Source organism: Oncorhynchus clarkii, chromosome 7 (assembly GCF_045791955.1).
Source record: "Oncorhynchus clarkii lewisi isolate Uvic-CL-2024 chromosome 7, UVic_Ocla_1.0, whole genome shotgun sequence".
Taxonomy (NCBI): Eukaryota; Metazoa; Chordata; class Actinopteri; order Salmoniformes; family Salmonidae; genus Oncorhynchus; species Oncorhynchus clarkii.
Genome location: NC_092153.1, coordinates 2,984,382 through 3,008,655, shown reverse-complemented (window position 1 = coordinate 3,008,655; position 24,274 = coordinate 2,984,382). Strand labels below are relative to the sequence as shown.

The 24,274-nt window shown below is 45.9% G+C and overlaps 1 protein-coding gene across 1 annotated transcript; it reads left to right on the top strand.

Moving 5' to 3' along the window:
* The first annotated feature begins 988 nt into the window (after positions 1-988).
* Positions 989-24,067, top strand: LOC139412732 (cullin-4A-like). Its single transcript, XM_071159408.1, has 19 exons — positions 989-1,611; positions 2,208-2,323; positions 3,587-3,691; positions 6,344-6,412; positions 6,516-6,589; positions 6,862-7,024; positions 7,706-7,795; positions 7,917-7,999; positions 8,161-8,228; positions 8,941-9,059; positions 9,404-9,596; positions 10,803-11,018; positions 16,259-16,344; positions 19,052-19,159; positions 19,703-19,816; positions 20,037-20,142; positions 21,356-21,528; positions 22,270-22,422; positions 23,300-24,067. Exons 1-19 carry the CDS (start codon positions 1,467-1,469, stop codon positions 23,393-23,395), a joined length of 2,277 nt encoding a protein of 758 aa, XP_071015509.1. The 5' UTR covers positions 989-1,466; the 3' UTR covers positions 23,396-24,067.
* The last annotated feature ends 207 nt before the right edge of the window (positions 24,068-24,274 follow it).

Here is a 24,274-nt window from a genome sequence, read left to right as displayed (position 1 = left end):
CTTATTCGTTTTGTGAGATAATATCAGTCAGTTAACATGACCTTTATGAATTATGAAGCCTTGACGTGCTTTTGATTACACAAATGCTTCAAAATTCACAAAAAGTGACATTAGCTGATGAAAATGATCAAATTGAACAAAATGTACAAGATCTCATAAGCCTGTGTTTTACCACAGACCTAGTTTTCACAGTTTATCCAAACTGTCGAGCGTCCCATTAATACCTGCATGAACACCCCCCACCCCTCGAGCATCCCATTGGTTACTGCATGAACTTCCCCGGTCGAGCATCCCATTAATACCTGCATGAACACCCCCCACCCCTCGAGCATCCCATTGGTTACTGCATGAAGGTCTCCGCCCCCCACCCCTCGAGCATCCCGTTGGTTACTGCATGAACTTCCCCCCCTCAAGCACGCCATCTTCATGTTTGCATGACACTTTTGATATTCTAGATTTCCTCTGATTGTCTATGCGATTAAAAATTGACCAATAGAAGTATAGAGAGGGGTTCCTAAAGATGCAGGAATGCCCCGAATTGCGGGCTGCAATTACACCTTTCTCGTCTGTCCAAGAAAATGAAACAGTTTAAACATGTTTAAAATTAGAAACTAAATTTAGAATACATTTTAATCTAGGTAACTTTTAGAACAGGGTAAACTTGATAAAATCACGATGCACAAATACTGCACCAATTTATATTATACCAATGTATACACCAATTTATTCCATGATCATATTCCACGATGAGTCTACATCATTTGAATAAGAGTTTTATGTGTTATTGCTTGTACCTAAAATCCTTTTACATCATGCAAAATCGACAAAAGTCGATGAATTTCACTGAAGTAATTGAATAGGAAATGTAATTGGGACCCTTTAAAGATGAACTCTTGTAAAAAGCTAAAAAAAGTCCAAATAATGTTGAAGTTTCAAACATCACACCGGTAGAATGTGAATCTCCCAAGATGCACTTGTCAAGGGGGGTGTAGGAAGCCATTTTGTTATGTTTGCTATGTGGCTAGCGCCACATCTCCAGCGGTAGCATAATGATGGATAATTTGAGATTGAATATAGCTTTTAATTTGTTTCACACATGGAAGTCTGAAATATATAACATTTAATATTTGCCTAATTTTAATACGGGCCAGGGAGGGACGCAGTGGATATACTAAATTGTTTGTTTCGCTAACTAAACTAGGCTGGCTAACGCGTTAGCTTACTTCAACGAAATCTATTTTTCAGTTGTTCGGTTCATCCAAAAGTTTCCCTGAGTTTTATGGCTTTGGTCTAGGTATCTACTTTTGTTCAAGTGAGGGATCGGACTAAGTGGTGCATCGTAAATGAATTAAGAAACAGGGTCAGAGTTGTATAATCCAACTTTAGGCTCGTTTGAGAGGACGAGTAGAAGTGCCGCTTACGTTAGCTAACAACTCTTCACAACAACGGCCCTCTGCATTAATCTAATGATGGCAGAAGACATACGACAGGACAAGAAAGCCAACTTCTCTGCTCTGACGGAGCACAACAACAACGGAGTGACAAAGATTTCTGGCCTGGCCTCCAACAAAACTGGCGCCTCCAAGAAATTAGTCATTAAAAATTTCAAAGGTAACGCGTGCTGAATAGCTAGTTAACGTTAGCTAGCTTGCTACACGTTATTTAGCCGTTTTTCCTGAGTATCAACTATCTGTTAGTAATTCGCTAACTAGTTAACTCTACTTATGTAACGTGTAACTCCCCATAATTGGCAGCGTAGCTAAAGTTCATATTTGAAAGTTGTCCATGATGGCCAGCTGGGTAGCCTAGGAAGTTTTTAGACCAAGTTAGCTTGTGACATATTTGAAGCAATTGATAGCCATGGCATGTAAACAACAGAATATCCCGTTGCAACCTGACCCTCTAAATATTGCTCAACTGTGGTTACGTCATCTAGCTAACTTTACCAAGCTAATGACATTCTGGCAGAATAAATACATGTTTTTTTGCATTCTATTACAATTTTGACATTTGTTGACTCTGTCCCTGCCAGATGTTTACATATGGTTGAACATGCAAACAATAGTGAACTGTTTACAAACAATATTCTCCTTGTTTACAAATTAACTTTAAATTTCTCATTTAAATGAGGTACCCAGCTAGAGGCTGGGTCTGTCTAACCATTTTGCTGTGCCTTGGTGTGGCGTGACTCTGTTGTGTGTTCCCAGACAGGCCAAAGCTAGCGGACAACTACACTGAGGACACCTGGCTGAAGCTGAGGGATGCAGTAGGAGCCATCCAGAACAGCACCTCCATCAAGTACAACCTAGAGGAACTCTACCAGGTCAGGCCTAAAGCATCAAACACACAGTTGCACTTTCAGGACATGAAACACGTAGTTTGTGGAGAGCTACAGCCCTTATTGACCTTTCTAAAACATGGGCCTAGTTCATGTGTTCAATGGGCCTTGATGACATGCCTATATCCAAGTCCCAGTGTTTCCATGTGAATAATATGTACCGATATGGGCACTTTTATTGTCTTCATCTGTATGACACCATTACTCCAGCTGTCTTGTCATGTGACCTGCTGGTTGCCCTTTACTGTCTGTATCTGTGTACCATTACTCCAGCTGTCTTATCATGTGACCTGCTGTTCGCCCTTTACTCTCTGTATCTGTGTACCATTACTCCAGCTGTCTTATCATGTGACCTGCTGTTCGCCCTTTACTGTCTGTATCTGTGTACCATTACTCCAGCTGTCTTATCATGTGACCTGCTGGTTGTCCTTTACTGTCTGTATCTGTGTACCATTACTCCAGCTGTCTTATCATGTGACCTGCTGGTTGTCCTTTACTGTCTGTATCTGTGTACCATTAATCCAGCTGTCTTGTCATGTGACCTGCTGGTTGCCCTTTACTGTCTATCTGTGTACCATTACTCCAGCTGTCTTGTCATGTGACCTGCTGGTTGCCCTAGCCAGTCTGGGTTGGTGGTGCCAACTGACACCCTATTCCCTATGTGGTGTACTATTTAGGGTATAGGGTGCCATTTGGGACGCTACCCGATTCCAACGGGCAGCAGAGATCGGTCTTAAGACACTATGCCTCTCTAGTCTCAAATTATTGGAGAGGAGAGCTGCTCTATGCCAGCCAGCAGGTTCTGTAGCTCACATCAGCAGTCAGTATACCCAACCACTGTGCTGACCTGTCACCAGCCTGTTGACATGGCTAACCCTGTCACTGTGACCATTCACCGGTGACTTGGCTAACCCTATCACTCTGACCAGTCACCAGCCTGTTGACTTGGCTAACCCTATCACTCTGACCAGTCACCAGCCTGTTGACTTGGCTAACCCTATCACTCTGACCATTCACCAGCCTGTTGACATGGCTAACCCTATCACTCTGACCATTCACCAGCCTGTTGACATGGCTAACCCTATCACTCTGACCATTCACCAGCCTGTTGACATGGCTAACCCTATCACTCTGACCATTCACCAGCCTGTTGACTTGGCTAATCCTGTCTTGTAACTTTTCCAAGGAGGGATAACTTACAGAATTGAGGAATACTTAGTATGTTCACCTCTGTCTCCTCTGTTTCAGGCGGTGGAGAACCTGTGTTCCTATAAAGTCTCCCCCACACTGTACAAGCAGCTCCGTCAGGTCTGTGAGGACCATGTCCAGGCCCAGATACATCAGTTCAGAGAATATCCTTTACACTGTGTGTGTCTTTGCGTGTGAAAGTGTGCTCCTATGTGTTTGCCAGTGCGTAATGTGTGTGGATGTTTATTAAAGCCTGTTTGACAGGTTTTCAAGTCGATTTGATGAGAACATCTGTCATTTATGATGCTGCATGACAGTGGCTCCTCTGAGGAGATAAGCTCGTTTTATAACAATGTTAAAAAATGTATTAATTTGATTTGTGTTGCTGCACCTTGTGTTTCTTGGCTATTTACATTGTTTTGTTCACAAGCTACGTTGTTTTTCAATGTTTTGACTTTGCTTCAACTACCAGTGAAGACGTCCGCTACTAGTCAGACTAGTCTACTGTGTTATAAACTGGCTGGTTCCAGCCCTGAATGCTGATTGGCTGACAGCCGTGGTATATCAGACCGTATACCTCAAAACATTTTTTTACTGCTCTAATTACGTTGGTAACCAGTTTATAATATCAATAAGGCACCTCGGGGGGTTTGGGGTATATGGCCAATATACCACGGCTAAGGGCTGTATCCAGACACTCTGCGTTGCGCTTAAGCACAGCCCTTAGCCGGCGTATATTGGCCATATACCACACCACCTCAGTCCTTATTGCATAAATACCTCACAGGCACACTGTCACGGACCACTCCAGTGGCTGGAATACCATCATTGCCACAATAACCTTGGCCTGGGTCTCCCTGATAACACCAGCTGATCTGGTTAGTTGTGACTGGGGGGTTTAAAGGAACCTGGCAGCCTCCTGTTATAAGAGCTGTATGTCTTCTCAGTGGGCCGCTGTGTAGTAGTGTCTCTGTACCAGCTGTGTAGTGGTGTCTCTGTACCAGCTGTGTAGTGGTGTCTCTGTACCAGCTGTGTAGTAGTTGTCTCTGTACCAGCTGTGTCTTTTCTCATCAGGCCGCTGTGTAGTAGTGTCTCTGTACCAGCTGTGTGTCTTCTCATCAGGCCGCTGTGTAGTAGTGTCTCTGTACCAGCTGTGTGTCTTCTCATCAGGCCGCTGTGTAGTAGTGTCTCTGTACCAGCTGTGTGTCTTCTCATCAGGCCGCTGTGTAGTAGGGTCTCTGTACCAGCTGTGTGTCTTCTCAGCGGGTCGCTGTGTAGTAGGGTCTCTGTACTAGCTGTGTGTCTTCTCAGCGGGCCGCTGTGTAGTAGTGTCTCTGTACCAGCTGTGTAGTGGTGTCTCTGTACCAGCTGTGTAGTGGTGTCTCTGTACCAGTTGTGTAGTGGTGTCTCTGTACCAGCTGTGTAGTGGTGTCTCTGTACCAGCTGTGTAGTAGTGTCTTTGTACCAGCTGTGTGTCTTCTCAGCGGGCCGCTGTGTAGTAGTGTCTCTGTACCAGCTGTGTGTCTTCTCAGCGGGCCGCTGTGTAGTAGTGTCTCTGTACCAGCTGTGTAGTGGTGTCTCTGTACCAGCTGTGTAGTGGTGTCTCTGTACCAGTTGTGTAGTGGTGTCTCTGTACCAGCTGTGTAGTGGTGTCTCTGTACCAGCTGTGTAGTAGTGTCTTTGTACCAGCTGTGTGTCTTCTCATCAGGCCGCTGTGTAGTAGTGTCTCTACCAGCTGTGTGTCTTCTCAGCTGGCCCGCTGTGTAGTAGAGTCTCTGTACCAGCTGTGTGTCTTCTCATCAGGCCGCTGTGTAGTAGGGTCTCTGTACCAGCTGTGTTCTCAGCGGGTCGCTGTGTAGTAGTGTCTCTGTACTAGCTGTGTGTCTTCTCAGCGGGCCGCTGTGTAGTAGTGTCTCTGTACCAGCTGTGTAGTAGTGTCTCTGTACCAGCTGTGTGTCTTCTCATCGGGCCGCTGTGTAGTAGGGTCTCTGTACCTGCTGTGTGTCTTCTCAGCGGGCCGCTGTGTAGTAGTGTCTCTGTACCAGCTGTGTAGTAGTGTCTCTGTACCAGCTGTGTAGTAGTGTCTCTGTACCAGCTGTGTCTTCTCAGCGGACCGCTGTGTAGTAGTGTCTCTGTACCAGCTGTGTAGTAGTGTCTCTGTACCAGCTGTGTAGTAGTGTCTCTACCAGCTGTGTAGTAGTGTCTCTACCAGCTGTATGTCTTCTCAGAGGGTCGCTGTGTAGTAGTGTCTCTGTACCAGCTGTGTAGTAGTGTCTCTGTACCAGCTGTGTGTCTTCTCAGCGGACCGCTGTGTAGTAGTGTCTCTGTACCAGCTGTTTAGTAGTGTCTCTGTACCAGCTGTGTAGTAGTGTCTCTGTACCAGCTGTGTAGTAGTGTCTGTACCAGCTGTGTAGTAGTGTGTCTGTACCAGCTGTGTAGTAGTGTGTCTCTACCAGCTGTGTAGTAGTGTGTCTGTACCAGCTGTGTAGTAGTGTGTCTGTACCAGCTGTATGTCTTCTTTGTATGTTTACTGGCCCCACTCTCCTAACCGTTACTACCTGCCACCCAGGGGGCACCTTGGACCTCTTCAGCCAGCTAGCTGCACACAGCGACACGCTGCTTGGACTGATGGCAAATAAAAAAAAAACAATGAACATCCCTGTAATGGGGATCTCTATAAACTACACAGTTTGTAGTCATCAGAAGGTTGTCATTAACCACAACCTGGTGCGAGTCGAGGCCCCGTCCAAAGAGAGAGTGTTTGACTGTTGTGTTTTGATTGAATTGAGGCCCGGTCCTTAACCGTAGCGCCTCACAGAGTCCCTGGACAGCCTGTCTTTCCTGAAGAGGATGAACCGATGTTGGCAGGACCACTGCAGACAGACGGTCAGTCAGACAGCCTTTATCATGAGACATTTATTCTGGCTGAAATGTATGTTGTATAATGAGTCTAACGTAAGTGTGTCATGTGTAACCTGGGTTACTGCAGATCATGATCCGGAGTATCTTTCTGTTCCTGGATCGTACCTACGTGCTCCAGAACTCCCTGCTCCCCTCCATCTGGTAAGAGCCCCGTCCAGTAGCTATTAGGACCAACACAAACATTCATCCGTTCTCTGTGGCAAACGGTCTTTTCCTGTTCTGAGATGGTGATCGTTTCTTTCTGTCCTCTGACAGAGACTGTGTCAGAAATGGAACCCTATTCACTACTTAGTGCACTACCTTTGACTAGGTCCTCATTGGGCTAAAAGAGTTCCCCATGTAGGAAGTAGGGTGTCATTTGGGATGCCGCCCGTTACTGTTCACCGTCCACCGTGACTGTGTGTGTTCCACAGGGATACCGGGCTGGAACTCTTCCGGAACCACATCGTGAGCGACGGGGCTGTCCAGAAGCGCACGGTCGACGGGATCCTGGAACAGATCGAACGCGAACGCAACGGAGAGACGGTGGACCGCAGCCTTCTCCGCAGCCTACTGGGCATGCTCTCAGACCTGCAGGTGATTGGTCAATGCTTCATAAGTTTTGTCTTTACCATTTGGCCAATGAACCAATCAAGTCAAGGCAGTCATTTGCTAGTCATACGAGTGCATTTTCTTAGCAGTGTAGAACTATTGTTCCATAGGCAGATGGTATGTAGATTCTCTGATCTCCTGGTGTCATCTATTGTCTCTCTCCTCAGGTCTCTGGAGATTCTCTGATCTCCTGATGTCATCTATTGTCTCTCTCCTCAGGTCTCTGTAGATTCTCTGATCTGGTATCATCTATTGTCTCTCTCCTCAGGTCTCTGGAGATTCTCTGATCTCCTGATGTCATCTATTGTCTCTCTCCTCAGGTCTCTGTAGATTCTCTGATCTGGTATCATCTATTGTCTCTCTCCTCAGGTCTCTGTAGATTCTCTGATCTGGTGTCATCTATTGTCTCTCTCCTCAGGTCTCTGTAGATTCTCTGATCTGGTGTCATCTATTGTCTCTCTCCTCAGGTCTCTGTAGATTCTCTGATCTGGTGTCATCTATTGTCTCTCTCCTCAGGTCTCTGTAGATTCTCTGATCTGGTGTCATCTATTGTCTCTCTCCTCAGGTCTCTGTAGATTCTCTGATCTCCTGGTGTCATCTAATGTCTCTCTCCTCAGGTCTCTGTAGATTCTCTGATCTGGTATCATCTATTGTCTCTCTCCTCAGGTGTACAAAGAGTCGTTTGAGGAGCGTTTTTTGATGGAGACTGACAGACTGTACGCTGCAGAGGGACAGAGGCTGATGCAGGAACGAGACGTGAGTGACAGCCGTCAATCAAATGCTTTAATTCAATATTATGACCACGCCCCTATATAGCTAGCATACCTGGCTTTCTCCTAGTGATGGTCATAAGTGACGTGTGTGTGTGTGTGTCCAGGTGCCGGAGTACCTGCATCATGTGGCTCGTCGGTTGGAAGAAGAGAACGATCGTGTCATCAGCTACCTCGACCAGAGCACTCAGTAAGACCCGCCTCTTCCTCCACACACCTTAGACTGACAGGCCTGTGCTCCAATCAGAGTACACTGGATCATCTCACAGATTTGAACCACTTTACTTTCTCTTTCACCCCCTCCTCCATCTGTCTTGATCATCTCTCTCTCTCTCTGTTTGTATTCAACAGGAAGCCACTTATCTCTAATGTAGAGAAGCAGCTGCTTGGAGAACACATGACGGCCATCTTACAGAAAGGTATCTATCAGCAGTATGTGATACTGACCCCCTCCTCCAGGTCTCAGTATTCTGTTAGATGGTAACCGGGAGATACTGACCCTCCTCCAGGTCTCAGTATTCTGTTAGACGGTAACCAGGTGATACTGACCCTCCCCTCCAGGTCTCAGTATTCTGTTAGATGGTAACCAGGTGATATTGACCCTCTCCTCCAGGTCTCAGTATTCTGTTAGACGGTAACCAGGTGATATTGACCCTCTCCTCCAGGTCTCAGTATTCTGTTAGACGGTAACCAGGTGATACTGACCCCCTCCTCCAGGCCTCAGTATTCTGTTAGATGGTAACCAGGTGATATTGACCCTCTCCTCCAGGTCTCAGTATTCTGTTAGATGGTAACCAGGTGATATTGACCCTCTCCTCCAGGTCTCAGTATTCTGTTAGATGGTAACCAGGTGATACTGACCCTCCTCCAGGTCTCAGTATTCTGTTAGACGGTAACCGGGTGATACTGACCCCCTCCTCCAGGTCTCAGTATTCTGTTAGACGGTAACCAGGTGATACTGACCCCCTCCTCCAGGTCTCAGTATTCTGTTAGATGGTAACCAGGTGATACTGACCCTCTCCTCCAGGTCTCAGTATTCTGTTAGACGGTAACCAGGTGATATTGACCCCCTCCTCCAGGTCTCAGTATTCTGTTAGACGGTAACCAGGTGATATTGACCCTCTCCTCCAGGTCTCAGTATTCTGTTAGACGGTAACCGGGTGATGGAGCTGGCTCTGCTCTACCAGCTCTTCAGTAAGGTGAAGGGAGGACTCCCCACTCTGCTGCAACACTGGAGAGACTACATCAAGGTACGCTCTCTCGCTCTCTCGCTCTCTCTCTCGCTCTCTGGCTCTGGCTCTCTGGCTCTCGCTCTCTGGCTCTCGCTCTCTGGCTCTCGCTCTCTGGCTCTCGCTCTCTGGCTCTCGCTCTCTGGCTCTGCCTCTCTCTGGCTCTGCCTCTCTCTGGCTCTGCCTCTCTCTGGCTCTGCCTCTCTCTGGCTCTGCCTCTCTCTGGCTCTGCCTCTCTCTGGCTCTGCCTCTCTCTCGCTCTGCCTCTCTCTCGCTCTGCCTCTCTCTCGCTCTGCCTCTCTATTTTTCTTCTCTCACTCAGAAACTTCTATTGATTCCAGTCTCACTGAGATGTCTCCTAACAGAGTTTTGGTGGTGAGATTGTGGGCACCCCAGAGAAGGATAAGGACATGGTTCAAGACCTGTTGGACTTTAAGGATAAGATGGACAACGTGGCCCAGGGCTGTTTCAACAGAAACGAGAGCTTCATCAACGCTATGAAGGAGGCCTTTGAAGCTTTCATCAACAACAGACCCAACAAACCTGCTGAACTCATCGGTGAGGACAAGACCGCTGTGTGTGTGTGTGCAAAGAGTCAGGGCAGGAGATATTTAAAGGCACCTGGAATCTTAAAACGATGCGCCATTGCTTAAAATACCAGTCAGAGGTTCCACGGCAGTTATGAGTTTCCTAACTAATCTAACTATAACTAACTAATCTAACTATAACTAACTAATCTAACTATAACTAACTAATATAACCATAACTAACTAATATAACCATAACTAACTAATCTAACTATAACTAACTAATCTAACTATAACTAACTAATCTAACTATGACTAACTAATCTAACTATAACTAACTAATATAACTATAACTAACTAATATAACTATAACTAACTAATATAACTATAACTAACTAATATAACTAATATAACCATAACTAACTAATATAACTAACTAATATAACTATAACTAACTAATATAACTAATATAACCAACTAATATAACTAATATAACCATAACTAACTAATATAACTAATATAACCATAACTAACTAATATAACTATAACTAACTAATATAACTATAACTAACTAATATAACTATAACTAACTAATATAACTAATATAACCATAACTAACTAATATAACTATAACTAACTAATATAACTATAACTAACTAATATAACTAATATAACCAACTAATATAACTAATATAACCATAACTAACTAATATAACCATAACTAATATAACTATAACTAACTAATATAACTATAACTAACTAATATAACTATAACTAACTAATATAACTAATATAACCATAACTAACTAATATAGCCATAACTAACTAATATAACTATAACTAACTAATATAACTATAACTAACTAATATAACTATAACTAACTAATATAACTAACTAATATAACTAATATAACCAACTAATATAACTAATATAACCATAACTAATATAACTATAACTAACTAATATAACTATAACTAACTAATATAACTAATATAACCATAACTAACTAATATAACTATAACTAACTAATATAACTATAACTAACTAATATAACTATAACTAACTAATATAACTAATATAACCAACTAATATAACTAATATAACCATAACTAACTAATATAACCATAACTAATATAACTATAACTAACTAATATAACTAACTAATATAACGAATATAACTAATATGAGTGTTTCCTGGTTGTTTTATCTAACTGGCGGTGTCCTATCTCTGCACAGCGAAGTACGTGGACTGTAAATTGAGGGCGGGCAACAAGGAAGCTACCGAGGAGGAGATGGAGAGAATTCTAGACAAGATCATGATCATCTTCCGCTTCATCCACGGGAAGGATGTGTTCGAGGCCTTTTATAAGAAGGACCTGGCCAAACGGCTGCTGGTGGGGAAGAGTGCCTCCGTGGACGCTGAGAAGTCCATGCTGTCCAAACTCAAACACGGTAAGCTGTCCAAACACGGTAAGCTGTCCAAACACGGTAAGCTGTCCAAACACGGTAAGCTGTCCAAACTCAAACACGGTATGATGACAGGAGATACAATGCAGTGATCTCCAAAATCACAACTTTGTCACCATCACATGTTATGGTATCTGTGTTGTAGCGGGCTTCGTCTGTGGGTAGGGACTTTTTGGTCTAGCAGTTTTATTACCAGACAAAATGAATGAACATGCTTTGTAATGTTTCAGAAACAAACGTATTACTAGTAAGAAGTGATGTGGTATAGGGCTAATCATTTTTAACTAACTTTTTTTTAAAAACCAAAACATCACAGATGAGACATGTTCAGCTGCCCCTTTAAGGGCGGGCGGTTACCGTGGCAACGGTGGTACTCCAGCCGCTGGAGGAGTGGTCAGTGACGGTGTGCCTGTGAGGTATTAGAGTAGATGGTCTGACTGGTAGCTGACGTTTTCATTGGCAGTTGAAGCAGAGTCAAACATTGAAACTCAAAACACAGCTTGTTAACAAAACATTGTAAATAGCCAAGAAACACAAGGTCTCACTTCAGTGGACGTTCCAGTAAATTAGACTGACTTCTACGCCTGTGCATCTTGAGCACTTTCAAATCCCAGTGTTCACAGCTCCCCAGCCAGGCATTGTTGCAGCGCCTCACAGGATATATTTGAGAGGATACCTAGTTCTTGGTGATTATCTACCATCTATGATACAAAATGAAGAAAACAGTTACTACAGCAATTATTTAGTTGTAAATGTTTTCCTGCTTGACTTCCTCACGACATGTTTATTTGTCAATGTGAGTGAAACGCTCTGTTGCCCTGACCACCCACCAACATGGCTGGTGAAATAGACCTCTCTACCCACCAACATGGCTGGTGATATAGTCCTCTCTACCCACCAGCATGGTTGGTGAAATAGTCCTCTCTACCCACCAGCATGGTTGGTGATATAGTCCTCTCTACCCACCAACATGGTTGGTGAAATAGACCTCTCTACCCACCAACATGGCTGGTGATATAGTCCTCTCTACCCACCAGCATGGTTGGTGAAATAGTCCTCTCTACCCACCAACATGGCTGGTGAAATAGTCCTCTCTACCCACCAACATGGCTGGTGATATAGTCCTCTCTACCCACCAACATGGCTGGTGATATAGTCCACTCTACCCACCAACATGGCTGGTGTAATAGTCCTCTACCCACCAACATGGCTGGTGTAATAGTCCTCTACCCACCAACATGGCTGGTGTAATAGACCTCTCTACCCACCAACATGGCTGGTGTAATAGACCTCTCTACCGACCAACATGGCTGGTGATATAGACCTCTCTACCCACCAACATGGCTGGTGATATAGTCCTCTCTACCCACCAACATGGCTGGTGTAATAGTCCTCTACCCACCTACATGGCTGGTGATATAGACCTCTCTACCCACCAACATGGCTGGTGATATAGTCCTCTCTACCCACCAACATGGCTGGTGATATAGACCTCTCTACCCACCAACATGGCTGGTGTAATAGTCCTCTACCCACCAACATGGCTGGTGAAATAGTCCTCTCTACCCACCAACATGGCTGGTGTAATAGTCCTCTCTACCCACCAACATGGCTGGTGATATAGTCCTCTACCCACCAACATGGCTGGTGAAATAGACCTCTCTACCCACCAACATGGCTGGTGATATAGTCCTCTCTACCCACCAGCATGGTTGGTGAAATAGTCCTCTCTACCCACCAACATGGCTGGTGATATAGTCCTCTCTACCCACCAACATGGCTGGTGAAATAGACCTCTCTACCCACCAACATGGCTGGTGAAATAGACCTCTCTACCCACCAACATGGCTGGTGATATAGTCCTCTCTACCCACCAACATGGCTGGTGATATAGACCTCTCTACCCACCAACATGGCTGGTGTAATAGTCCTCTCTACCCACCAACATGGCTGGTGATATAGACCTCTCTACTTACCAACATGGCTGGTGTAATAGTCCTCTCTACCCACCAACATGGCTGGTGATATAGACCTCTCTACCCACCAACATGGCTGGTGATATAGACCTCTCTACCCACCAACATGGCTGGTGATATAGACCTCTCTACTTACCAACATGGCTGGTGTAATAGTCCTCTCTACCCACCAACATGGCTGGTGATATAGACCTCTCTACCCACCAACATGGCTGGTGATATAGACCTCTCTACCCACCAACATGGCTGGTGATATAGTCCTCTCTACCCACCAACATGGCTGGTGATATAGTCCTCTCTACCCACCAACATGGCTGGTGATATAGACCTCTCTACTTACCAACATGGCTGGTGATATAGTCCTCTCTACCCACCAACATGGCTGGTGATATAGACCTCTCTACCCACCAACATGGCTGGTGATATAGACCTCTCTACTTACCAACATGGCTGGTGTAATAGTCCTCTCTACCCACCAACATGGCTGGTGATATAGACCTCTCTACCCACCAACATGGCTGGTGATATAGACCTCTCTACCCACCAACATGGCTGGTGATATAGTCCTCTCTACCCACCAACATGGCTGGTGTAATAGTCCTCTACCCACCTACATGGCTGGTGATATAGACCTCTCTACCCACCAACATGGCTGGTGATATAGTCCTCTCTACCCACCAACATGGCTGGTGATATAGACCTCTCTACCCACCAACATGGCTGGTGTAATAGTCCTCTACCCACCAACATGGCTGGTGAAATAGTCCTCTCTACCCACCAACATGGCTGGTGTAATAGTCCTCTCTACCCACCAACATGGCTGGTGATATAGTCCTCTACCCACCAACATGGCTGGTGAAATAGACCTCTCTACCCACCAACATGGCTGGTGATATAGTCCTCTCTACCCACCAGCATGGTTGGTGAAATAGTCCTCTCTACCCACCAACATGGCTGGTGATATAGTCCTCTCTACCCACCAACATGGCTGGTGAAATAGACCTCTCTACCCACCAACATGGCTGGTGAAATAGACCTCTCTACCCACCAACATGGCTGGTGATATAGTCCTCTCTACCCACCAACATGGCTGGTGATATAGACCTCTCTACTTACCAACATGGCTGGTGTAATAGTCCTCTACCCACCTACATGGCTGGTGATATAGACCTCTCTACCCACCAACATGGCTGGTGATATAGACCTCTCTACCCACCAACATGGCTGGTGATATAGACCTCTCTACTTACCAACATGGCTGGTGTAATAGTCCTCTCTACCCACCAACATGGCTGGTGATATAGACCTCTCTACCCACCAACATGGCTGGTGATATAGACCTCTCTACCCACCAACATGGCTGGTGATATAGTCCTCTCTACCCACCAACATGGCTGGTGATATAGACCTCTCTACTTACCAACATGGCTGGTGATATAGTCCTCTCTACCCACCAACATGGCTGGTGATATAGACCTCTCTACCCACCAACATGGCTGGTGATATAGACCTCTCTACTTACCAACATGGCTGGTGTAATAGTCCTCTCTACCCACCAACATGGCTGGTGTAATAGTCCTCTACCCACCTACATGGCTGGTGATATAGACCTCTCTACCCACCAACATGGCTGGTGATATAGTCCTCTCTACCCACCAACATGGCTGGTGATATAGACCTCTCTACCCACCAACATGGCTGGTGTAATAGTCCTCTACCCACCAACATGGCTGGTGAAATAGTCCTCTCTACCCACCAACATGGCTGGTGTAATAGTCCTCTCTACCCACCAACATGGCTGGTGAAATAGTCCTCTCTACCCACCAACATGGCTGGTGTAATAGTCCTCTCTACCCACCAACATGGCTGGTGATATAGTCCTCTACCCACCAACATGGCTGGTGAAATAGACCTCTCTACCCACCAACATGGCTGGTGAAATAGTCCTCTCTACCCACCAACATGGCTGGTGATATAGTCCTCTCTACCCACCAACATGGCTGGTGATATAGACCTCTCTACCCACCAACATGGCTGGTGTAATAGTCCTCTCTACCCACCAACATGGCTGGTGATATAGACCTCTCTACTTACCAACATGGCTGGTGTAATAGTCCTCTCTACCCACCAACATGGCTGGTGATATAGACCTCTCTACCCACCAACATGGCTGGTGATATAGACCTCTCTACCCACCAACATGGCTGGTGATATAGACCTCTCTACTTACCAACATGGCTGGTGTAATAGTCCTCTCTACCCACCAACATGGATGGTGATATAGACCTCTCTACCCACCAACATGGCTGGTGATATAGACCTCTCTACCCACCAACATGGCTGGTGATATAGTCCTCTCTACCCACCAACATGGCTGGTGATATAGACCTCTCTACTTACCAACATGGCTGGTGATATAGTCCTCTCTACCCACCAACATGGCTGGTGATATAGACCTCTCTACCCACCAACATGGCTGGTGATATAGACCTCTCTACTTACCAACATGGCTGGTGTAATAGTCCTCTCTACCCACCAACATGGCTGGTGATATAGACCTCTCTACCCACCAACATGGCTGGTGATATAGTCCTCTCTACCCACCAACATGGCTGGTGATATAGACCTCTCTACCCACCAACATGGCTGGTGAAATAGTCCTCTCTACCCACCAACATGGCTGGTGATATAGTCCTCTCTACCCACCAATGTCAAAATCTACCCGCATTTGGCGAGTGTTATTTTAGGCCCTGTGTTCGTGGGATATTGTCAAATGTCCTCCGGCAGATGCTGATTGTTGCCTCAGCAGTGAAGTTGGCCCATCGGTGGTTTGTCACTACCTCTGGTGTGTGACTGTAGAAACACCACCACAGTTACCAGGTCATGCAATGTGTTTAAGCAGTAAGGCCCGTAGGAGGTGTGGTATATGGCCAATACACCAAGGCTAAGGGCTGTTCTTAAGCACGACGCAACGCGGAGTGCCTGGATACAGCCCTTAGCCGTGGTATATTGGCCATATACCCCAAACCCCCAAGGTGCCTTATTGCTATTATAAACTGGTAACAAACGTAATTAGAGCAGTAAAAATGCATGTTTTATCATACCCGTGGTATATGATCTGATATACCCTGTCTGTCAGCCAATCAGCATTCACAGCGCTTGAACCACCCAGCTTATAATACTCTATAAAAACTTGTTAACAGAGAGTGGGTGTGATGGTTTGTGACTTCCTGCTTCCTGTCCCTGCAGAGTGTGGAGCGGCCTTCACCAGTAAGCTGGAGGGGATGTTTAAGGACATGGAGCTCTCCAAAGACGTTATGATCCAGTTCAAGCAGGTGAACACAGACTCCTCGACGTCACTGAAGTACTTATTGTAATATACCACCACTTACTGTAGTATACATTTATCACCAGTGAATCATCTGACTTGAGGCCATGTTGTCGTCACCCCTCTGTAACACTCGTCCCTCCTCCGTGACGCTCGTCCCTCCTCCGTGACGCTCGTCCCTCAACCAATCTGTCTTGTGGAACTCGTATTTGAATATTTAGTGTCCGTTATTTTTCAAAAACATAACAGAAGGAAAGGAAACGGGTCGCCGTCTCCTGGACAAGTTGTGTGTCAGGACGTTGGTCGCTAGTGCCGTGACTTTCAGCTGTGTAGCTGTTGTCGCTAGCTAGCTTACTGGCATGGCTACAGTTGAAGTCGAGAAGTTTACATACACGGAGGTTGGTTAACTATAGTTGGTTAACAAATTTCTTGTTAACCAACTATAGCTTTGGCAAGTTGGTTAGGACATCTACTTTGTGCATCACACAAGTTATTTTTCTAACAATTGTTTACAGACAGATTATTTAACTTGTAATTCAATGTATCACAATTCCAGTGGTTCAGAAGTTTACATACACTAAGTTGACTGCCTAAACAGCTTGGAAAATTCCAGAAAATTATGTCATGGCTTTAGAAGCTTCTGATAGGCTAATTGACATCATTTGAGTCAATTGGAGGTTTCCCTGTGGATGTATTTCAAGGTCTACATTCAAACTCAGTGCCTCTTTGCTTGACGACATGGGAAAATCAAAATAAATCAGCCAAGACCTCAGAAAAAATTATTGTAGACCTCCACAAGTCTGGTTTATCCTTGGGAGCAATTTCCAAACACCTGAAGGTACCACGTTCATCTGTACAAACAATAATAAGCAAGTATTAACACCATGGGACCACGCAGCCGTCATACCGCTCAGGAAGGAGATGCATTCTGTCTCCTAGAGATGAACGCACTTTTGTGTGAAAAGTGCAAATCAATCCCACAACAACAGCAAAAGACCTTGTGAAAATGCTGGAGGAAACGGGTACAAAAGTATCTATATCCACAGTAAAACAAGTCCTATATCGACAACCTGAAAGGCCGCTCAGCAAGGAAGAAGCCACTGCTCCAAAACCGCCATAAAAAAGCCAGACTATGGTTTGCAACTGCACATGGGGACAAAGATTGTACTTTTTGGAGAAATGTCCTCTGGTCTGATGAAACAAAAATCGAACTGTTTGGTCACAATGACCATCGTTATGTTTGGAGGAAAAATAGGGATGCTTGCAAGCCGAAGAACACCATCCTAACTGTAAAGCACAGGGGTGGCAGCATCATGTTGTGGGGGTGTTTTGCTGCAGGAGGGACTGGTTCGCTTCACAAAATAGATGGCATCACGAGGGAGGAAAATGATGTGGATATATTGAAGTAACATCAAGACATCAGTCAGGAAGTTAAAGCTTGGTCGCAAATGGGTTTTCCAAATGGACAATGACCCCAAGCATACTTCCAAAGTTGTGGCAAAATTGCTTAAGGACAGCAAAGTCAAGGTATTGGAGTTGCCATCACAAAGCCCTGACCTCAATCCCATAGACAATTTGTGGGCAGAACTGAAAAAGCATGTGTGAGCAAGGAGGCCTACAAACCTGACTCAGTTACACCAGCTCTGTCAGGAGGAATGGGCCAAAATTCACCCAACTTATTGTGGGAAGCTTGTGGAAGGCTACCCGAAACATTTGACCCAAGTTAAACAATTTAAAAGCAATGCTACCAAATACTAATTGAGTGTATGTAAACTTCTGACCCACTGGGAATGTGATGAAAGAAATAAAAGCTGAACTAAATCACTCTCTCTACTATTATTCTGACATTTCACATTCTTAAAATAAAGTGGTGATCCTAACTGACCTAGGACAGGGAATTTTTACTGGGATTAAATGTCAGGAATTGTGAAAAAACAAATTTAAATGTATTTGGCTATGGTGTCGTGTAAACTTCCGACTTCAACTGTGTGTGTGTGTCAGCTGTACAACTGAATGCATTCAACTGAAATGTGTCTTCTACATTTAACCCAACCCCTCTGAATCAGAGAGGGGGGGGGGGGCTGCCTTAATCGACATCAACGTCAATCGTCATTTTGTTAGTTTAGATTAATTCGGACAGTTTTGTGGCAGAAGTGGGATTCAGCAGATGTCACCTTGGTAATATTTTCTCATGTTAGACAGCTTATTGTAGCTAAACTGCTTTGGAGCTATCCCATTTAGCTTATTGTAGCTAAACTGCTTTGGAGCTATCCCATTTAGCTTATTGTAGCTAAACTGCTTTGGAGCTATCCCATTAGCCTTTTGCGAGATAGTCACAAACAACGCTCTATCGGATGTAAGAGAATGCGATGACAAAAGATAGCAATCAATCGTTGAAACGGGTTCATACCAATATGGGAAGATAAAGGACACAAACACTGAGCAATATTACTACTGTAATATATCGATTTACCACAGAGAATCATGTATAACATCTCTACCAATTGGGGTAGTCCAATGATGTTTACATTTGTTCCCAGGTGGATTCAAATGATTTCTTGAATTAAGGAATTCTCAATTTACACCATTTTCCAAGTAATGAAGGATTTGATTGTCTCACACAACAGGACATTAATGTATTCTATTCCAGTATTGAACAAGGTTGTGTCCACCAGTACATGAATGTATTGAATCAGGTTGTCTGTCTCCCCCAGTACACCCAGAACCAGAGTGAGCCCAGCCAGCTGGAGCTGACGGTCAACATCCTCACCATGGGCTACTGGCCCTCCTACACTCCTATGGAGGTCCACCTGCCCCCTGAGGTATGTCTGTCTGTGTGTGGTTGGGTGGTGTGTATGCTAGGCTTTATGAAGCCTGAATAAAGTTTCTCTCACCCCCCTCCCTCCTCGCTCTTCCCCCTCCCTCCTCGCTCTTCCCCTTCCCTCCTCGCTCTTCCCCTTCCCTCCTCGCTCTTCCCCCTCCCTCCTCGCTCTTCCCCCTCCCTCCTCGCTCTTCCCCTTCCCTCTTCCCCCTCGCTCCTCGCTCTTCCCCCTCGCTCTTCCCCTTCCCTCTTCCCCCTCGCTCTTCCCCTTCCCTCTTCCCCCTCGCTCTTCCCCCTCGCCCCTCGCTCTTCCCCCTCGCCCCTCGCTCTTCCCCCTCGCCCCTCGCTCTTCCCCCTCGCCCCTCGCTCTTCCCCCTCGCCCCTCGCTCTTCCCCCTCGCCCCTCGCTCTTCCCCCTCGCCCCTCGCTCTTCCCCCTCGCCCCTCGCTCTTCCCCCTCGCCCCTCGCTCTTCCCCCTCGCCCCTCGCTCTTCCCCCTCCCTCCCTCCTCGCTCTTCCCCCTCCCTCCCTCCTCGCTCTTCCCAGATGGTGAAGCTCCAGGAGGTATTCAAGCTGTTCTATCTGGGGAAACACAGTGGCAGGAAGCTCCAGTGGCAGCCCACCCTGGGCCACGCTGTTCTGAAGACTGAGTTTAAAGAGGTGAGACTGAAAGGTTTCCCCAGAACAGTGCTTCTCCGGTCCTCAAATACCCACAAAGTTAAATATGCTGGGATACAATAGAAATGGTAGGTGAGGACCAGAGCAACACTGTCCTAGAAGATGGGCGGCGTTCTTTGAAATGTCAAATTTCTAATGCGTCTTTTACCAAGGAGCTGCAGGTGTCTGTTCCAGACGTGTCTCTAACTGTGTCTGTCTACAGGGTAAGAAGGAGCTGCAGGTGTCTCTGTTCCAGACGTTGGTGCTATTGATGTTCAACGAGGGGGAGGAGTTCAGTGTGGAGGAGATCAAATCAGCCACTGGCATAGGTACAGCTTCTCCCTCTGTCTATCTGTCTTCATAAGTACAGCTTCTCCCTCTGACTGTCTGACTGTCTTCATAGGTACAGCTTCTCCCTCTGTCTATCTGACTGTCTTCATAGGTACAGCTTCTCCCTCTGTCTGACTGTCTTCATAGGTACAGCTTCTCCCTCTGTCTGACTGTCTGTCTTCATAGGTACAAAAAGGTGTACATTAATTTTCTCTGGTCCTTTCCTTTAGATTAATCTAACTACTCTCCTTATTTATCTCTAGTTTAGATTGATTCTGATCCCCTTCAGCCGATGCCAATGGCGGCAGCTAGTGTTACTGGGCTCCGACACAATGAAAAAGACATTACAGACTGATTTTTACAATGTACCAACATTTTAAACATTAACATGTAGTCTTGCTCTTCATTGTAACCAGAGGGCTGATATTAATACTATGCACGCCAGTCTCTCTTGGCTGAGAGTTGAGGAAACACTGACTGCATTACTTCTTGTTTTTATAAAAACACATTGTGTTGGAAATTCCAAATTGTTTGCTTCGTCAACTTACACCAGAGATGCCACCAGGGGTATTTTCAGAGTCCCCAGGTCCAGAACAAATGAAATGTACAGAATTTATACAGAGCCATGACTGCATGGAACTCTTCTGTCTTTTGGAGAGCAAGTGGACAGCAAACCCAACAAATTAATCAACGGCACCTCCCCATGTGACCTAGAGCAATACGCTCTTTTGTGGTTATGAAAAATTTCTGGGCTCTTATTTCTGCTCATGAAACATGGAACCAACACTTGTTGCGTTTTATTCTTTGTTCAGTATTGGAAAAAAAAGTAGAGGACTTCGAGAGCGGCCCTGCGGTACACCACACTTTACATGTTTGGCATTAGAGAAGGTTCTATTCGATTGCCATATCATAGGTATTTCTCAACAACAGGTTAGGGTCAATAATATCAAAGGCTGCACTGAATTCTAACAGTACAGCTCCTGCAGTCTTATCCATTTCTTTTAAGCAGTCATCAGTGATTTCGTGTCGGTGCCGTCCGTCCATGTTGAGTGCCCTTCTAATCACCTCTATCTCTCTTCTACATTAATCTCATTGCGTATTTGGGGTAAATAACATTTTGGCTCATTCATGAAATGCACGTCATTTCTCCAATTGAACTTGATGTATATGGAAGTAGTGTAACCGTGATCTGTGTCCCCGTTCCGTCCCCAGAGGAGGGTGAGTTGAGGCGTACCCTGCAGTCTCTGGCCTGTGGGAAGGCGCGCGTCCTCAATAAGGGTCCCCGGGGGAAGGACATAGAAGACGGAGACCGCTTCAACTTCAACAACGACTTCAGACACAAACTGTTCCGCATCAAGATCAACCAGATTCAGATGAAGGAAACGGTAGGGTTAACACCTCTCTGTCTCTGTGAAGGAAACGGTAGGGTTAACACCTCTCTATCTCTGTGAAGGAAATGGTAGGGTTAACACATGTCTCTGTGAAGGAAACGGTAGGGTTAACACGTCTCTGAAGGAAACGGTAGGGTTAACACCTGTCTCGCTCTCTGTGAAGGAAACGGTAGGGTTAACACCTGTCTCGCTCTCTGTGAAGGAAACGGTAGGGTTAACACCTCTCTGTCTCTGTGAAGGAAACGGTAGGGTTAACACCTGTCTCGCTCTCTGTGAAGGAAACGGTAGGGTTAACACCTGTCTCGCTCTCTGAAGGAAACGGTAGGGTTAACACCTCTCTGTCTCTGTGAAGGAAACGGTACATTGTCAAGTCTGTGCCTGCCTGTTGAACAGAAAGGAGTGATGACTCTAATCATTGTGTCTGTTATATCAGACTAATTCATCCATATAATGGTGCTTTCCACTGAGGGTTGACACTCCAGGTTCCCATCAGTTAAATCTTATTGCCTAAGTTTTGAGTTCCTCCCTTTCCCATCATTGGAGGAAGTGTGGCCATCATGCATTCACACAGTCAACTCTTGAGTTGGAGTCATTTTATTCAGGAAGTGAAACGTTCACAGAAAATAAATGGTGAATTACAGTTGTGTTGGTGTGTGTGTCCAGGTAGGGGAGCAGGTGACCACCACAGACAGAGCGTGTGTTGATGTTTCTGTGTGTCTGTGTGTGTGTGTCCAGGTAGAGGAGCAGGTGAGCACCACAGAGCGTGTGTTTCAGGACAGACAGTACCAGATCGACGCGGCCGTTGTCCGCATCATGAAGATGAGGAAAACCCTGGGCCACAACCTGTTGGTGTCAGAACTATACAACCAGCTCAAGTTCCCCGTCAAGGTACTCTTTCATTTTCACTCTCTCTCTCTCATTGCTTTTGTTCTTTTTTCCTACCCTGAAATATAGTCACATCAAACAGTCATTCACATCAAGTAAACTGCACTGCACACCCTCAGCTCTAAGCTGCATACCCTTCAGTGTCATTCCTGTGTGTTCTCTCTCCTCTGTGTGTTCTCTCTCCTCTGTGTGTTCTCTCTCCTCTGTCATTCCTCTGTGTGTTCTCTCTCCTCTGTCATTCCTCTGTGTGTTCTCTCTCCTCTGTGTTCTCTCTCCTCTGTGTCTTCTCTCTCCTCTGTGTCTTCTCTCTCCTCTGTGTCTTCTCTCTCCTCTGTGTCTTCTCTCTCCTCTGTGTCTTCTCTCTCCTCTGTGTCTTCTCTCTCCTCTGTGTCTTCTCTCTCCTCTGTGTCTTCTCTCTCCTCTGTGTCTTCTCTTCTCTCTCCTCTGTGTCTTCTCTTCTCTCTCCTCTGTGTCTTCTCTTCTCTCTCCTCTGTGTGTTCATTCCTCTCTCTGTGTGTTCATTCCTCTCATTCCTCTGTCATTCCTCTGTGTTCTCTCTCTCTTCTGTGTGTTCTCTCTCCTCTGTCATTCCTCTGTTCTCTCTCCTGTGTGTTCTCTCTCCTCTGTTTTCTCTCTCCTCTGTGTGTTCTCTCTGTCATTCCTCTGTGTGTTCTCTCTCCTGTGTGTGTTATCTCTCTGTCATTCCTCTCTGTGTTCTCTCTCCTGTGTGTGTTCTCTCTCTGTCATTCCTCTCTGTGTTCTCTCTCCTCTGTGTGTTCTCTCTCCTCTGTCATTCCTCTGTGTGTTCATTCCTCTGTGTGTTCATTCCTCTGTGTGTTCTCTCTCCTCTGTCATTCCTCTGTGTGTTCTCTCTCCTCAGCCTGGAGACCTGAAGAAGCGGATTGAGTCGCTGATTGACAGAGACTACATGGAGAGAGACAAGGAGAGTCCCAACCAGTACCACTATGTGGCCTGAGGGGGGCACGACCTCCATCCTCCACCCCTCCGGTGCCCTGCCAGTGGGCTCAGCGAGTCAGCATCAGCTGGCCCTGATATAGCCCCATCTCTCCTTGAACTGCCCCACCCCACCCCCTCACCACCCCTCCCCCCCCTGCTTCTGAGGCCAGAGCCCAACCTGGTCCAACACCAGCCCAGCCAACACCACCCTCATTGGGGGACTCAGAGCAGGCTGGGTCCTGGGGCTGGAGGAGTCTGTCTGGTGGGTGGAAGGCCGGCCGGCACACATCATCCGCTGACGACGCTAACAACGAGAACAACGTAGCACTTTCTCAAATGTGTTGTTTTGGGTCGGGTGGGGGGGGGGGGGGGGTCTGTCCACGTCTATCTGTCTCAGTCTCAGTTCCACTGTAGTTTAGCTCCTGTTGATTATTCAGGTTTTTTCTGTGAGGTAACATAACATGTACCGGCCTGGGGTAACACTGTGGCAGTGTTGTCAGACAGGGTACAGGAACATGTTGGGGGGGGTTCACATGGATACCGATTACAAGGAGTGACGAGGGGAGGGATGCTTTTGGGTCGGGGGACACTCTCCTGTATTTTGACCAACACTTTCCACGCTCTGAATTTTGTAGACCAGATTGTATTCTTTGTAAGAGAGAGAAAGGAAACATGAATAAATTGATATTTAATGAAGAGTTAATTCATGGTGTGAACATCAAATGGATTGAGGAGTTGTGTGTAACATAGTGGTGTGACTGAGTAGTTGGTTGACCTTGTGAGAAGAAATCCTCGACTGAATCTCAAGTGTTCTCTGTTAATCCTTTCAACTGTGTTCACCAACATGATGTTTCTGTGTGTCTATGGAGGGAGCTACAGGCTGACAGTGCATGGCTCT